The sequence below is a fragment of the Daucus carota genome, chromosome 1 (assembly GCF_001625215.2).
Source record: "Daucus carota subsp. sativus chromosome 1, DH1 v3.0, whole genome shotgun sequence".
In the NCBI taxonomy this organism is placed as follows: Eukaryota; Viridiplantae; Streptophyta; class Magnoliopsida; order Apiales; family Apiaceae; genus Daucus; species Daucus carota.
In genome coordinates this window covers 894,769-910,730 of record NC_030381.2, presented here as the reverse complement: position 1 = coordinate 910,730, position 15,962 = coordinate 894,769, and the positions used below count along the sequence as shown (strand labels likewise).

Below are 15,962 nucleotides of genomic sequence, written 5' to 3'. Positions count from 1 at the left end.
CTCTAACTAAAAATCTCATAAGAAAAGAAAGTGCCTTTTCCTAGGGTAGATTCAAGGAATGCTGAAAGGCTCTCCGAGTTCACAGGCGTAGTTGCGTGTACTTCATTTCATTGAAATTTCTTTTGTTCCGTTCTAGGCTGGCTCGCTTAGTCTTCAATACATCACATCGTCAATGTCAATGGCTGCTAACGCCGCGACGAGGTCTCAAGGGTTGTTTTCCAACTCGACCGGAGGACTCTGAAAAGGATTCATAGATGGCTAAAGAGTAACAATATGTGCGGTGTACTTTTAGGAAGAGAGTTCATCTTGCGTAAAGGCGCCTGATGGTGGCTGCCTAGAGACAACTAATTGCACAATTGAAAGAAAGACTTGCTTGTAGGAAAATGAACGGTTTTAAACCAAGTAAAGAACCCCACAACAAATAGATGGGGGCAGGAGATCTTTCTCATTCAGCGCAGTGCAGCTTATATAGAAGGGGCAAAGCGCTGTTCGTGGCACAGCTTTCTTACGAGATTTTCATTGATCGTAGCTAATTAGGCGGCAACAACCGAAGAAGCAGAAGAAGTAGCTGCTACCTTCTTATTTTTCTTCGGCTGGTTCAACTTACTCAACATAATAAACTACCATTGCAGCTTCTCCAGCTACCTCTGCCTCTGCTGTAGGATCCGCCGGTGGATCTTCCGCTCTGGGTACCTATGCTTCTATCCCAACCGAAGCCTTTGCTCCCGAGAGACCCATGCCCCCGTTCCTTCCCCTGACGCTGCTCCTAACCAACCGCGAGTAATGATGCAAAGCTGGGCTGGGTCTGGGCATGCCTACTCTCGAATCTAATCTAAGGAAGGGATGCTTGCTACTGGATATGATCCGGAGAAAGTTCTCTGGTTATGGAGAAGCATCCACACTAAGCGTGAGGCACCTTTACTCAAACTCAAGGATAGGATGGAAAAACTTGATATAGGGGAGCGAATGGGCAAACAAAAGAAAGATAGGTTCGATCAATAGCAAGCGACATGATAGATTTGATCTCACATTACGGTCTAAGGTACGTAGTGACTCGAGCGAAGCGAAAGGTCAACATTATTCAATCTTTCTAGTAGTGCATTACTTCGCAGTCAATCTGAACTTCTTTAGGTCGAGGGTCAACTATCGAATGTTAATGCTATTAGGGCATACAGCTTTGTCAAAACAAAAGGGTAGCGGAAACGTTCTATTCTCTATTGGAAGATAGGGAAAGAAAAAAGCAGATAAAAAGAAGCCTGGGTAGACTGAAGAATCTTTCAGGAACTCGGCATGATCCTTTGGAATTTATCCCGTCCGGATTGACTTAGGAGGTTTATTCAGAACTACGAATGGGATTCGTTCAAGGCAGCCGCATTTGAGGGACTTTGAGGGCATTCTTCCACTAATAGCAATGAGTGAAATACGCTTATATGGAATCGGCAGGTATGTGTCACGCACGATAGTTCGATTGGGGGAAGGTACCTGAGGTTAGCCAAATCACTATCTTCTTTTCTTGAATGAATAGATCAGGGTATTTGACTAAGTAAGGAAGTAGCACCGGCGGCAGTTAACTAATAGGGCTTTTCCCTCTTTATAGGGCTTACCTCTTTGTTCCTTTGAGAGTCATCAGAGAATGGGAGGTACTAATACCGGAACTCGTGTCTTATGCTTCTTGTTTTCCTATACTAAGGTGTCCTCTCTTACCTGGCTTATTAGCTCCCAAGACTTCACTGCAGGTCTAGCTCATTTTTATGTAAATGAGCATTGATCCCCTACTGTGACATATGATGGGGTACCTAGACTTGGTGGTGAGCTACCTTCTTTCATACTGTCAGTGAGGGTAAACATACTGGATTAAGAGATCCAAGGAAATAGAGCGACTTTCCATAACAACAATACCGCACTATCGTATTATATACGCCATTTGGCGACAAAGCCTTTGCTCTAATGCCTCGTTACGTATATCGCTAGCGATAGGTTTTACATCTCGCTTAGCCTCATCTCTTGAGCCTAGTGGGAGCTGCACAAGTAACCGCCGTTCTCTTATCCGCTTGAATAGAGAGAATATCCCAGCTAGAATAGAAAGATATATAGGATAGACTAGGGAATGATTGGCCTTAGCGATTCTTAGCTATGAACAACTCCTTCTTCCTCCCCTAGACCTATTGAAGTTGCCTACCCTTTATGCTTTATGATAAGGCTCACTCGCTACCCTAAGCCCTAAAGTTCCTTCGCTTACCGCCAAATCTTAATCTATTGCCCTGCCTCCAAGAGAATCAATGGCACCAACCGATTCAATGGCAGCTAGTTCCGGGGAAGCTGCTTCAATGGAAGTTGGATTGCCCTCCTTTGAGTGTGAGTGAAATTGGATGAATCTGTCAAGTAAAGGTCAACGTACGTAGCAGCAAGCATGGTGCATTGCCTATTTCTCGCTCGGAAGCCAAAACAAAACGAACACGCCTGCTACCTACTGTACTGGACCCCCGACCAGGCATTATACCTTTGTCGAATCGGAACCAATACCACCGCGCTCGAACAGTTGAGCGGCCGCCGGCCAGCAACTTCCGTGCACAGATATAGATTCATTCTTCATACCTGGTCCAGCCTCACAACCCTTCGCGGGTTGGTAAGAAGTAAGTCTTGTTTGGTAAGACGGAATTGGGCAAAGAAAAAAGAGTGCTCGACCGGAACAACGGCCAACAAAGACCGTAATTACATAGATAACTGCTCCTCACCTTCTCCGTCTTTAAGGCGAACCGTATGGCGGCTGGAAAGAAAGACGACCTCACCTTCTCGTAGATGGTGTCAGTGAGAGCCATTTGCTTTTAGTATCCCCCGTTGACCTTCTTTTGTAGATAGAATCTTCAATGAGTGGAAACAAGCAACCTTACTAATAAAGGTGTTGAGTAAGGCCGGCTTTCTTCGCATGCTTGAGCGCATCTTTCTCATATCGATCAAGGCTTTCCTTGAGTTTTCAATAAGGTTAGCGCTAGCTAGCCCGTTTTTTGCAGGAGTGCTAACGCGCACCCTTACGTTTTCTTCGCTTGCTCTGCAGTACGAGCCTCATACAGAGCCGCGCCCCTTTCATATGATGAGAAGAAGAGGGGCTGAAGGCGGCTTTGCTATCTAAGCGAAGGGGCCGCCCTCTTTTCCGCACCAATCCTTATTTACTACTACATATTTTTGGGGGTGTATAGCTCAGTTGGTAGAGCATTGGGCTTTTAACCTAATGGTCGCAGGTTCAAGTCCTGCTATACCCAAACCTACCTTACTATACTATGAGTAAGGATGCGTAGTAGCGTTCAAAGATCACTCTTTGGCCTTTTTTCCTTTAGACGCGCTTCGGCGGCGGATAGCAGCATGGGCAAAGCACTCTGCTGCGGCGAGAGCAGCCGGCTCTTATTGCATTCATCAAGATAGTCTTTCTCGCTCCTGAACTCTGCGGCGAGTTCAGCCACCACCCCCGGGCCTGAGCTCTGCTCGAGCGTAGTCAGCCAGCTTCGTGACTTTGCTTAGCTTCCAGCGTTGCAAAGGGATAACCTTTCAATATCTAGGCGCCCTAGAAGGAGAGGGGTCCCGCGGACTTCTTCCCCGAAGGTCAAGCCGTAGTCCCTGTCCCTGGGAGAAGTGGAAGGAGTTAGGAGGAGGGAGCGCCCTTTGCCCTAATAATAATAAATAATAATAAATAGGCGGCTTCGCCCTCAAGTCGTCAATAAAATAGAGAAAATATGTGATCATGACAGTACACTGATGCATAGGTCTTGTCTTCTTTACGGCCTTTTGATCATGATGCATCATGAACGCGCCAATATGTGATCGGGGTGAGCGGTGGTTAGATATAGGGGCGGCTTTGCCGGCTTGGATTGGAAGGAAGGGCTTCGCTTTCCGATCGCTTTTTGAGGTCGGTTTGGATGAGCGTGGGCAAGTTCGGGATTCGCTATCGCTTTCGGCTTGGAGCGGCCCACCCCCCTTGTCACTTAAAGGGAAAGCAAGAGAAGGGGCCTGCTGGAAACCCGAGCCTTCGGCTCCATACTGATTAGGCCGGCCATAAAGGGACATCACGACTATCCTTTCTGGTAATACCGGGCTTTCTATGATCCTGATCAGTCAATTGAAAGATTCCGGATCCTTATGTGCTTTTTTTGTTATACTAGTGGCGGCAGATCTATTAGTAAACAGGAGCCGCTATCGCTCACCCGGCTGGATTGGATGTAAATCTGACGGATGGATAGGCGTAGCAGAAAAGATAGGGTCAATTACGAGAGGAAGGCGGAGGAAAAAAGACGAGAGAGCAACTCCCAGTCGATATGGAGGCTCGGCAGCTACCACGGCCGTAAGAACGACTCGAAAGACGGGCCCCCGCCCCGATAGTAGCGATAAAATATTTCGGAATAAAAATCGTAGCGTGGTAGCATACAATGGTTTCTTTTCTATGCCGTTCCATTCATACGAACCCAAGCCGATCCTATTTAGGCGTAGGGCCCAACTCCGTTCCTTTCACAGGTGACTCCGACTCCTAGGGTGAGGTTTGTTTTTATCCCAAGCTCTTTCTTTTTTTTTACCTAAACTCCGTTTTAGTTGGCCTCCTTCGACCCAACTCCGAACCCCTTGCCTGGCCCCGGAAAGACCTGAGCCTTCCGGTTTATTGCTATATAAAAGCTTTCCAACCAAGCCGAGATGTTCGCCTCGATGCGGTAGATAAGTGGATAGGTTCGCGATAGGAGGACTGTCCCTTCACTTGCATGGGATAGCGAAGCCGCTCCAATCCACTAGAAAAAACCACATTATTCTACTAAAAAAATATTGTAGCATTTATTGAGCGAAGCCGCTCTGCAATAGTGAAGGAGCGGCTTGTCTGTCTCATGGCAGGCAATTTCCTTTTTGCTGTCTACTTTATAAGATAAGCTACTTTTTGCATGCGCTCTACTGTATCTGCCGCAGGTCTTATCAGCTTATATACTAAGCGAAGCCGCCTTCGGCCCTTAGCTCTCATCAAAGCCGCCCTCGCCCCTCTCTCCTCTCTCTAAAGGGGCTTACGAACGAGCGGAGTGCTTACGCCGATTGACAGAAATGCCGGCCGGAATTAGATAACGGTCCATCCCACCATAATAGATCTCTCCTACCGCTACCTACTAGTGGATTTATTTAGGGAAGGAATGCCGATTAAGCAATTCCTCCCATCCCGATAAAGCGAGTCACCCGTGATTCGAGAGTTCCATTTTCCGCTGATGCAGGCCGATTGGGATCCCAGCAGTCAAACCACTGTGTTCGTTCCTCACCCTCCTTCCAATCCAAAATCGATTAGAAGGTGGGTGATAAGCAGCTGTATCCGTATCAAGCCTACCATCTCTTCTCACGAAAGTCTTTCCATCCCGTCTCCGAAAGTTTTGCAATATCTGTGGCCCTGCTTTAAAGCCCCAGAAAGGCGTCTTACTCTCTCTCTCTATAAAAAAACCTGTGTGAAGCATAGTGCTAAGATCGATCGGCGAGGGATTCCCATAAAGTAGTTAGTTTAAGGGAAGCTGCGCTCGACGAACCGCCGGTACAAACGAATACCGTTTTTATTTTGAAGAAGAGACGGGAGGGTGCAATGAATGCGCTGTAGCTAGCCTTGTCAGCGAGTTTCATCTATCTCCTGTAGAAAGAATAGTCTGGAATAGGGGCTGAAGGTCCAGTTAGATCAATTTATATATCAATGACTTTATATCAGCTTTCTGTCGACAAATTACGTGATTGGTTGATAATTGCTCGGGAATTCATTGATAATGACTTTGCCAGGTTCTAGGGGGGCTACTCTTCTTTTTTGTCGATCGAGCCGCTCTCCCTCATTCCACTCGTCCAGCCCTCTTCACGAACTTGTACAATCGATGCCACAGAGATAGCCAACTCTATTATCAAAGAAATAAGGAAACGGGCGACGATTTGGCACCAGATATCCGGAGGTGTGGAAAGAGCAGCTGTGAGAAGCGGAAAAACCATCAAAAAACGACGATTGTTCGTGGAGGTTTCCACAGAAAGACCCCTTGGTTCTGGCAAACGGATCACAATTACAGGTACCTGAGAGCATACCGATGGAATGAACGAAATACGAACAGTTAACATAATATGGTCATAGATCTTGGGTTGTAACTTGATCATGAGCGAATTTGTTGATGTTGCACCCATGAAGTATGGAAAGTGCCAAACATTGGGAACTACCCGGGGAAGAGTTAGAAACAGGAACAAGGAGAAGCGAGAACCACTTAAATGGAGGAATCGATTGTATTTCGTCCTTTGTTCCCCATAGCAACTGGGGATCAAAAAGCACCAAATTTGATGACTTATTAAGGGAAAGACGAAGTAAGAGCATGCTATTGGAGACGTTGCAACATATGTCGGGGAGGCCTCCGTTGATTGTGTACGAACAAAATACGAGTCCAAAGGCAGGGTAAGAAAGGGTTTAGCTAATGGAGATATTAACTCTTCCGGGAACCAGTAACGCGTAAACCATGTCAAACCAAAACCGATCAACATCCGAACGAAACGGATTCGAACTTCTCCTATAAAAGTTTCCGGTGCGAAATGAAATTCATAGGATATATATGAGTAATTCAAAGGAGAAATAAAAAAAACTTATTCATTTAAAGATTTCTCTGACATAGGCGGGGCCACCTTCTTTGAGCCCTTGCCTCACTAGACCTAAAAAGTGGAGCTCCAATCTGTCTCTTTCCCACACGTGCAACTCTAGCTGGTCCAGTCGTTTCCTTATATTCATTCACTAGCATTTCAAGTTTCTTTGCCGTTTTTTGTTTCATCCGACTTAGATTGAACTCATGCATGCTGTCGAAAGTCATCTTTTGCTCGAAGGCTTGTCCAGCCTTATAAGCACCAAAAAGTGCCATCTCAATCTCAAGGTGACTAGATTGAGTGGGTTAGAGGGACCTCAGAGCAAGCAAGCAGTCACTGCAAGGAAAGCAGAGAGAGAAGCTAGTCCCGAAAGGGCTTAAGACAACTAATCCCAGGTGCGGGAGCCTTGAGTACGCTAATGAGTAAGGGGATTCCCACTTCCATAGTGGAAGGCATAGTATGAGGTACTGCCCGGGTCTCTTCTACCCTATCCACACCGCCCATCTATGCTGATCGAGAGCCCGACCCATGGTGTGCTAGTTCCAGGAGCTATAAACTACAAAAAATGGGAAAGAGTACAACCTTCATTGATAAAGGTAGGTCCGCCTAGAGAGGATAGCTTATCTAGGAAAGGAATTCAAAGGCAAATGGTTTCTCCTAGGAAGGAGATGGTGGTTGGTCGACTAAAGGTTAGAGTTAGAGGACTAAGTCGAAGCGCAGCACATAAGCGCATATTCATTCTCGGTTCCTCTGTTTGTTGCGAGAGAGCGGGAGGGCACTCAACCTTATGTTGTGAGGAAGGGCGAGTGACGAAGAAAGAAGTGCCATGAGCAAGGCAAAATGATAAGTATGATTGAAAGTTGGTTGCCGTTTTACCTTAACCGCTTATAACCAGAGCAAGCAATCAATCTTCTATTTATGGCGGGAAGTCGGGCAAGGCGCTTTGAAACCCTCAGTGAAACAGTACCCGAACCGAGCTCCTCAGCGGCACCCGCAACTCGAAGAACTTCGTTTCCTGCTCTTGATACCGATCCTCCATTAAAGAAGTGTTAGGAATGCGTTGCCCTGGTATCGGCGTCCTTAGGCTGGGGAAGAATCTTTCCTTGTCTTTTCTCTCTTCTATTTTGAGTTCGAAAATTCGATTAGGGTAGGGCGAGCAGTCCCCACTAGATAGGCAGGGAGCAGCTCGACGATAAGTATCGGAGATGGAGCAAACTCCTCACAGCACCCAACGGGCAAAAGGGGCAATTCGCTAATATGGAGCTGTTTATATCAGCTTTCTTTCTTTGTATGTAGGTCTAGTCCTTATGCTTCTACCTACTACTAGAGAATGCGGCGATATCTCTACTTGACGGATCTTCCTCGAAGAACTAGAACTCTTAGAATGAATCTCCAAGCTAAAGCTACTAAGGAGTGGATCTTATATATGGACCCGAGACAACGAATGGGAGATTGGGTGAACACCTTTTCTATGCATGCACGTGGACGCGTCGATCACCCCGTCTTCTATGTATCAAGGGCGCACACGCCGGTGTACACTTCTCAACATACTCACAGAAACGAACACGAGCACATCGGACAAGGTGTTGATTGCTGTTTCCCCCTCGACTCAAAGCGTAAATCCCGTAGGCGCGCTCTCTCTTTTACTAGGGTAGGCTTTCTGCCGGTACACTGAACACCAATCTAGATTCTGAAAACGAAGAATAGCAACAGAGACCTCACGATGATGAGTCTCAACACCACCTCAATTCATAGGAGTTCTCTCTCTCTATAGGTTCTACGTGCACATACGCATATATAAGGTGCCCTTGCTCATTCTAGTTGGGCTGCCCTAGGGGAGGTGTTGAGAAGACTGGCTGTCGCTAGCGTTGAGATAAGAGAGGAGAATCCATTTTTGACTCTTACATTGCAATGGCAATTGATTGACCTGACGGACTGGACTGACAGACTCATCCAGAGGACGAAGACAGTCAGTATACCCTTTCTCTCCTAGAGGCTTGGAAGAGTCCATCTCACTACCCAGAGTAAATATTATTCAAATAGTAGATAGAATCCATCTTGGCTATCTTGAGCTTATGAATAAGGCTTGGGGCTACTTTTTCTTTTCTGCTTACTACTAGGGCTTCCAGCACTAATTCCTACGCAACACCGGGGTTCCCCTGTGACCTTCACAGCGCTTTAAAAGCAAAAAAGATATCTTATTTAGCCTGTAAGTCGAAGAGTCATAGAACCCATGCTACTAAGCAAGTCAACTACCTGTAGAGTCACTCTATCTAAGGTAGCTGCATACGGGGGAAGGGAGAGGCTTATTGCACGATCCACCCAACCCAGCTAAGCTAATAAATGCTGCATAAGGGAGTGGTAGGCCGGCCCCCGCCCATCTGGAGGTGCACGAACATACGCAAAGGGGTAAAGAGAGAAGTCCATGGAGAACTACCAAATAGAATGACTTTTCTTTGTTCGTACCGTTCTGTCATCGATAACTGCTGGGTCGGTTGGTGAGTCACCCCCCAAAAAGCATCGAGAAAGGTAAAGCATATCTTTTTTATGAAATGATAAGCGGTTTCATTTATGCTATGCCCTGCCGTGTGTCTTTATTGAGCTTTCTTCACTTCAGCGCCATGCGCTTTGCTTCGCTTTATAGAAGAGAGAGCCTTGTCTTGAGAGCGAAAAGCAAGGGCAAGCGATAGAAAGGATAGTCCCTCGCGCGAACGACTAAAAAATGGTGAGATCATTAGTGAAAGAAGGACCAACGACGATAGAAGAAGGAGAAGAAGGAGTAGGAGGAGTCAGTTTTCTTTGAAGATCAAGGAAAAAATAGGAAAATTATGCCATTCGGAAAAAGTATTCTACAGAGGGAAAGCCTGTTACGAGTAAGTGGAGAGGAAAGATCTCCAGAGATTCTTATCTCATTCCATTCCAGTGGCTCAACCAGTAACCAATGGCGAAAACTCAAAAATCCATGGTTTCCCGGTAGAACCCTATTTCGCCCAAGTTGTTTCGGAACCGGAAAAAAGAAGCGGTTTTTCGCACAGCTTGCTCATAGTGCAGGTCCCACTTGTATATCGTATTTGGCCGAAGAAGCATCGGACAGGTTGGAGTTCTTACCTTCTTGGGACTCCATGGACCAAGATCTGCTTTTATTATATGGGCAATACCGATCTACTTTCACTTTAGTAGATCATATGGATGTAGAAAAAACTTATCATTTTGATGAATTGGAAACATCTCTTTTCAATTTCTATTTACCTAGTTCATATCTTTGTTTCGTGTGTTCCCGGGAGGAATTAAATCTCTTAAATCTCGGGATACCACCTAAATAACTGCGGCCAGAGAGTAAAGTAAAATAGGTCGGGAAGAAAGAGTCTGGGGTCGGGCCGGACGACATACATCTTGGTTGGTTCCACAGCATGCTCCTCGCTGCCCTATGGAGTAATACGGGGGGCAAGACTCTCTTAGAGGTATTAACAACATCTCTATATGGTGACTATCACCTAACGTCTTTCGCTCAACAGCTCATCACTGTTACCGTGAGAGATGACTTGGTCGAAACCCAAGTGCCTTCCTATGGGAGAACAAGTTATCTTCCATGTGGGCGAGGCTTAGTCAAGCACAAGTTTGGGTATTTGCCACATGCTCACTCCTTACCACTAATGGTATCATTGCCAGGCGTGGGAGATCACATTTAGGGTTGTGTTGCTTTTGTTTGAGTAATAGATCTGGTCCCATCTAGTCTAGAATAAATATCATATAGAGAAGAGATGGACAAAGAAGTCTGTCAAAAGGGGCCGATGGGTCGCCCTTAATGCCCAACAAGTCCCATGCCTTTCTTGGTTGGACCAACCATAGATTTCGTTCCAAGTCTTTTTGCATTTTTAGAGCAAGAAGCGGAACTCTAGAGATGAAAGTGTTTCAAATGTCGTTCACAGGTATTTTCCATTTTTTTACAAATTCTCCTTGTGATGCAGCGGAACCGTGGCAATTAGGATCTCAAGACGCAGCAACGCCTATGATGCAAGGAATAATAGACTTACATCACGATATCTTTTTCTTCCTCATTCTGATTTTGGTTTTCGTATCACGGATCTTAGTTCGCGCTTTATGGCATTTCCACTCTAAAAAAAATCCAATCCCGCAAAGGATTGTTCATGGAACTACTATCGAGATTCTTCGGACCATATTTCCTAGTATCATCCCGATGTTCATTGCTATACCATCATTTGCTCTGTTATACTCAATGGACGAGGTAGTAGTAGATCCAGCCATGACTATCAAAGCTATTGGACATCAATGGTATCGGAGTGCGCCTCTTCACGAGGGTGATTTAAGTGCAACGAAATGCCTTAAAGTTGAATATGGTTCGCGAAGCATCTGGCTTACCGGTAATCTCCCATTCCCGCCGTCGAGAGACTTTCATAACTATAGCATGCCAGAAACGGGGAGTTGAGGTGGTTAGGCCTATACCCCGAAATGCTCCCAGCATAGGAGCCTATGGTTCCATTCTTGTTGTTGCTGGAGGCACACATCCCTCTTCTCGGTGTGGAGCGATATACGAGAAATAGATGCTCAGCCTGCAATGTCCGATAACGGCGCTGAAGTAGTGAATCTATCGGCACCATAGCAGTGGCATACAACTTTGGACCTAACGGCCGGCCCAGTAACCTTTCGGAATGGGGGATCCCCGTTGGCAACAACCACGGTAGTAGTTGCGGAACTACTGGGCCGGGAGAGGACAACCTCTTGTTCCTGCTCCTCTTTCTTCGCTTCGGGGACGGAGGTCCTACGGTAGGTAACAGCAGGCACAAGCAACTTGACCGAAGGGGACCAGCGCTTCTACTCCTCGGTAGAGGAGCCGTTCGCAGCGAGAAGCAAGGGATGTCGTGAACTGTGGGAGGTCGCAGAGAATTGACCTATTCATAGAGCGATCCTATGATCGATACAGGATATAGACGATCTCTTTCTTTATTCTATTCTTTTTCTGAAAAAAAAAGAAGGGTAACTCAACTTCTCAGCTAGAGTTGGGGGCGGGACCCGTTGGCATAATGCACGCTGGAACGTGGGAATTCGAGGTCTCATGAACTACTACTAAAAACCAACTTTTTGTTGAATTTGTGGACAAACGATATCCGGTCAGGCCTATGGATGGATCCTTTTAGATCTACGGGCCGGCCGTTCACACGAGCATAGGGAATCTATACTCGAGCGTTCAACTGTGCCCCGGACAGGATAGGTGAGGAATCACTCTGGATCTTATTTATTGGGGCCTACAGCTTCGCCGAGCCCGACTAGCATCCCTTTCCCTTTCCACTGCGCATTTATCGAACAAAGAAGACGACTATAGGATCGAATTCGCTTTCCGTGGTGAACTGGTCGTCCCATACCTTCTGCCTGTCTCATATGTGTGGAACCAGGTCTTTTTCGGTTCCAGCCTCTCCCTCTCGAATACATAGGGTAGGTAGGGCTGGGTGATAAACGGTTCCCTGTTGCCAATACAAATTCCCCGGCCTTCGATCCCCCTTACTCATAAAGGGTCTTACGGTCGGGAGAACTACCTAACTAAAGATAAATAGTGTTCTTTCTAAGAGTAGGCGTGGAGAGCTTTTTGCGGGGAAACTTGCAAGTACAGTTTGGAGGGAGGCGGGCGTCGACCCAACCTTATGAGTATTCGGACTATAACAGTTCCGATGAACAGTCACTCACTTTTGACAGTTATACGATTCCAGAAGATGATCCAGAATTGGGGCAATCACGTTTATTAGAAGTGGACAATAGAGTGGTTGTACCAGCCAAAACTCATCTACGTATTATTGTAACATCTGCTGATGTACCTCATAGTTGGGCTGTACCTTCCTCAGGTGTAAAATGTGATGCTGTACCTGGGCGTTTAAATCAGATCTCTATTTCGGTACAACGAGAAGGAGTTTACTATGGTCAGTGCAGTGAGATTTGTGGAACTAATCATGCCTTTACGCGTGCGCCCGGAAAGATAGGCCGACTGCTGAGCCCACTCTGGCTCAGCCGCACCACCCAGGGTGCGAGCCACCCGAGAAGCAAGCTATTACAGCGAGCGGCTGGAGCAGTATGGAGCCGAGGAGCAAGGCAGTAGATAAGATAGAAGAAGGGGCCAGGCTCCCGGTGGAGCAGAGGATACGGTTAGGATAACGAACTTGAAACGCGGAGCCCGAGCGGCCGGCGAGCGAGTGGTTAGTGGCCAATAGCGCCCTAGTTGATGGCATTCCTCTCTGCGGCTGGCACTCGAGGAACCACGGGGCACTCCATACAGAGCAAACAAGTCTTAGGGATGAGACGCCCGCGCAAGGGCCTCAATTCTCATTAGGAGGTCGAACCAAGGACCTATGGAAGTCGGGGCTACCCCGTCCCTATGGGCAACGCAACAGTGTCCTGAGGGAGGAGTTTAGAGGCCTTATAGTAGCACGGACTTTTTTGCTTTCTAGGTCATGCGAAGGGGGCCAGTCCAAGATCGTACTGTTCCTCTACAAAGACAACAGACGCTCTCAACGGCTAGGCGCCACTCTCTTTCTGAGTTCTTCCAGCTTCTTCATGATTTCGTGCCGCGGTGAACAAAAAAAAGAGGGCCATCTCAGCGGAAAGAGAAGGACCTGCAACGGCAGAGACTACTGACCCTCTTCTTGTTCCTAGCCGTCTGTTACGAGTCCGGGAAGCCTCCTCAATATGAGGCTCAAAATAGAGAAGGGCGGGCAGGGCTTTTTTTTAAGCTTGCTGCTCGTTTTCTCGCTTCCGAGAGGCGAAGGGGCCTGACTTACGGTTTCCAAGCCTGGCGCGAAGGGATTTGATTTCACCTATGATCAGATCAGTGGTAAACCATAGTTTACTTTTTTCGTGGTGTTGTTGACGTTGTTGAAAGCGCATTTTGAAGTAGGCCTCGCTTTTCAGAGCTGCTCCCAGCTCACACTATGGTGGAGGAGGTGCCGTGAAGATCTAGGAGTGTGAGCAGTACGAGCTGAAAGGCTCCCATACTGTTTGGAGGGCAGGGGGCATAGATGCCAAACAAACCTGACCCCTCTCTATCGTCGTAGAAGCTGTTTCTAGGAAAGATTATGGTTCTCGGGTATCCAATCAATTAATCCCACAAACCGGGGAAGCTTAAGCGGAAATGGAAGAGTAGGGTGAGGGAAAAGGGGGGAAGCAACTAAATGGAAGGCTTCGCCCGCTCGCTCGAACGCTCGTTTAGTAGACAGCGAGTGGAGTGCATAAGCCCCTTTAGAAATAGGGGCGAGTACTACACGCGCTCGTAAGTAAAGTACGGAACGGGCCCTGTCTACGAAGCGGAGCGACCTCGTCTTGCTTGCTTCTGGCGAAGCTTCTAGCACTAGAGAATAGGCATTCTAGTATGGCAGGAATACTACCTTTTCTTTTAGGTCGACCACTACATAGAAGCGATAGCGAAGCCGTATAAAGGCGAGCAGCCCTTATAGCAACAGCAAACGGCCTACTTATAGCCTTTTTTCCCTTTATTCGGGGACTTCAACGGGCCTTACAAGCTCATAAAATGGCAATTCTTCACGTTTTCCTCAGACAGTGAGAATGAATTACTTGATTGACATTGAAAGATATGTGTACCACGCCGAAAAAAGAATATGCCGATATGCTTGATGTACCAGCCAAGCCGGCTCGACCATATACAGTATGAGGGATTCGCCTTTGCCTCAGACAGAAGAACAGCGGATTGAACAGGACAACCGGGAAGGGAAGCCTGACATAGATATTTTTTTGAACAAAGGAACTTAAACCGGTACCAGAAACCAAACAAGAGATGGAATTCCAGATTGAACAGATGACCGACCTACAATAAGACGAGAATCTAATTCCTAATTAAATTCTCTAAGACGAGCTAAAGGGGTGTCTCTAAGCAGCCAAGGCCCAAGAGCAAGCAGGAGGAGAGTAGTCCTATCCGCCTAGAAGGATTCGATAAAGAGAGTGTGAGCGGGCAGGAGATTCATAGACACAGAAAGAGAAGACCAAAAGGAGCAGAAGGCACTCAGTTCTTTATGTGAAATCAAGGAGCAACAGGTTACACTTTTACACTTTCCCGAAGAGAGCTCGAAGCAATAAGATGAAAGATGAGATGCTAGCCTTAGCGCGGAAGATCAATCATTGAGCCTTAGGCCACTACCGAGCAGCAATGGAGGATCATAACCACTTGAGAAATGATCCTTACTTGAAAAGGCGGAGACAATGCCTCTTGTTTGTTGCGACAAATCGAGTTTCAAAAGCCCATTTATCAATCACATTTTCAGGCACACCAGAGACATCGGGCCCGCGAAAGTCCCCCCTTTTTACTAATATACACGGGCTTCTGAGATGATTCTTTAATAAACCAAAACCTGCAACAGAGTCCTTCATTTCTACCACTTACAAGTTGAGAGATGTTCAATTCCCAATGGCAGAAGAAGGGTGCAAGCTGGAAGGACTTGGACAAGATATTCTTCACTCGGACAGGAGATGCAGCGCGCTTAGCGTCGGAAAGATCCCCCTACATGGGTGTGCTATCAAACTAGGAGAAGAACAGAACTAAACGGATCAATTCCTTTGACCGGTCGTTTCGAGTTTCCAGTTCTTCTGGATTGCTAACGCGATTCGATGACGCCGACGGAAGGAACCACTGGAAATTCATCCAACTTCGATCTCCTAAAGCCTAAAGACAAGTGCGTAGGCTATAGAATCCCTCCTTCGGCTCTAAACGGCTACTGTGCTTATTTGGTCTATCAACTACTCGGCCAGCTACTGACCCAATTGGGAGCTTTTAAGTAAAGGTCGTCGGATTTAGGGGGCCTTTCTTTCGCAAGGGTCCAGATCATTCCATTGGGGAGAAACCCTTCCATAACTAGACCCCCTTAAAGTTAGACTTATACGTCTACACGGGTTTTGACTTCTTCCTTCAAGCGTGCCTTATCCCAGTCTGTTGGGAATCGGTAAAGGGGTTGGGATAGATGCTCCTTCAGCCGTGGCCTCCGGAGGTTCCACAAGATGACCTGTGGGATGAGCTAGACCAGCCCCTCATCAGTGAAGCGGAGCCTCTGTCGTGTCATGAGCTGAAGGAGAGGCTTACTGTCCTTCTCTCTTCCTTTGGTAGGAAAAGGCAGAAAAAAGGGGGCGTCGATCCGCTTTGTGAGGCGGGCAGCGGACAAGCTGGGCCTGAGGAATGCCTCCCCGCGAAAGAGGATTATAATCCTCAAAGAAATATAAAAGCTAACTCCCAACCCCCGCAAGCGTATGGCCAATTCTGCGCAGAATGCGGCGGTCCTATTAATCAATAAGGTTGCGACATGGAAGCAAACCAGGAGAGGGTCAGGGGGAAAGATATATGAGAAGGG

At 47.0% G+C, this 15,962-nt stretch overlaps 3 protein-coding genes and 1 non-coding gene across 4 annotated transcripts; 3 read left to right on the top strand and 1 right to left on the bottom strand.

The window, feature by feature from the left end:
- Nucleotides 1–3,016: 3,016 nt before the first annotated feature.
- On the bottom strand, nucleotides 3,017–6,513 carry LOC135151283 (uncharacterized tatC-like protein ymf16). The gene has a single exon (XM_064089161.1). It carries the CDS (start codon nucleotides 6,511–6,513, stop codon nucleotides 5,791–5,793), a length of 723 nt encoding a protein of 240 aa, XP_063945231.1. The 3' UTR covers nucleotides 3,017–5,790.
- On the top strand, nucleotides 3,188–3,260 carry TRNAK-UUU (transfer RNA lysine (anticodon UUU)). The gene has a single exon. It is a non-coding gene; the product is annotated as a tRNA-Lys (tRNA).
- Nucleotides 6,514–9,434: 2,921 nt separating the features above from the next.
- Nucleotides 9,435–14,094, top strand: LOC135151284 (uncharacterized mitochondrial protein ymf1-like). Its single transcript, XM_064089162.1, has one exon. It carries the CDS (start codon nucleotides 9,435–9,437, stop codon nucleotides 9,927–9,929), a length of 495 nt encoding a protein of 164 aa, XP_063945232.1. The 3' UTR covers nucleotides 9,930–14,094.
- LOC135152829 (cytochrome c oxidase subunit 2-like) lies at nucleotides 10,844–14,094 on the top strand. The gene is made up of 2 exons (XM_064093947.1): nucleotides 10,844–10,988; nucleotides 12,171–14,094. The coding sequence occupies exons 1-2, from the start codon at nucleotides 10,844–10,846 to the stop codon at nucleotides 12,710–12,712; spliced, it is 687 nt and encodes a 228-aa protein (XP_063950017.1). The 3' UTR covers nucleotides 12,713–14,094.
- Nucleotides 14,095–15,962: the final 1,868 nt, after the last annotated feature.

Bases quoted from the DNA above. Each gene is read 5' to 3' on its own strand.
- LOC135151283 (XM_064089161.1), bottom strand. From the start codon at position 6,513: ATGTTGATCGGTTTTGGTTTGACATGGTTTACGCGTTACTGGTTCCCG.
- LOC135151284 (XM_064089162.1), top strand. From the start codon at position 9,435: ATGCCATTCGGAAAAAGTATTCTACAGAGGGAAAGCCTGTTACGAGTA.
- LOC135152829 (XM_064093947.1), top strand. From the start codon at position 10,844: ATGGACGAGGTAGTAGTAGATCCAGCCATGACTATCAAAGCTATTGGA. The intron at 10,989-12,170 runs GTAATCTCCCAT...CTAACTAAAGAT, and splicing joins GCGAAGCATCTGGCTTACCG to AAATAGTGTTCTTTCTAAGA.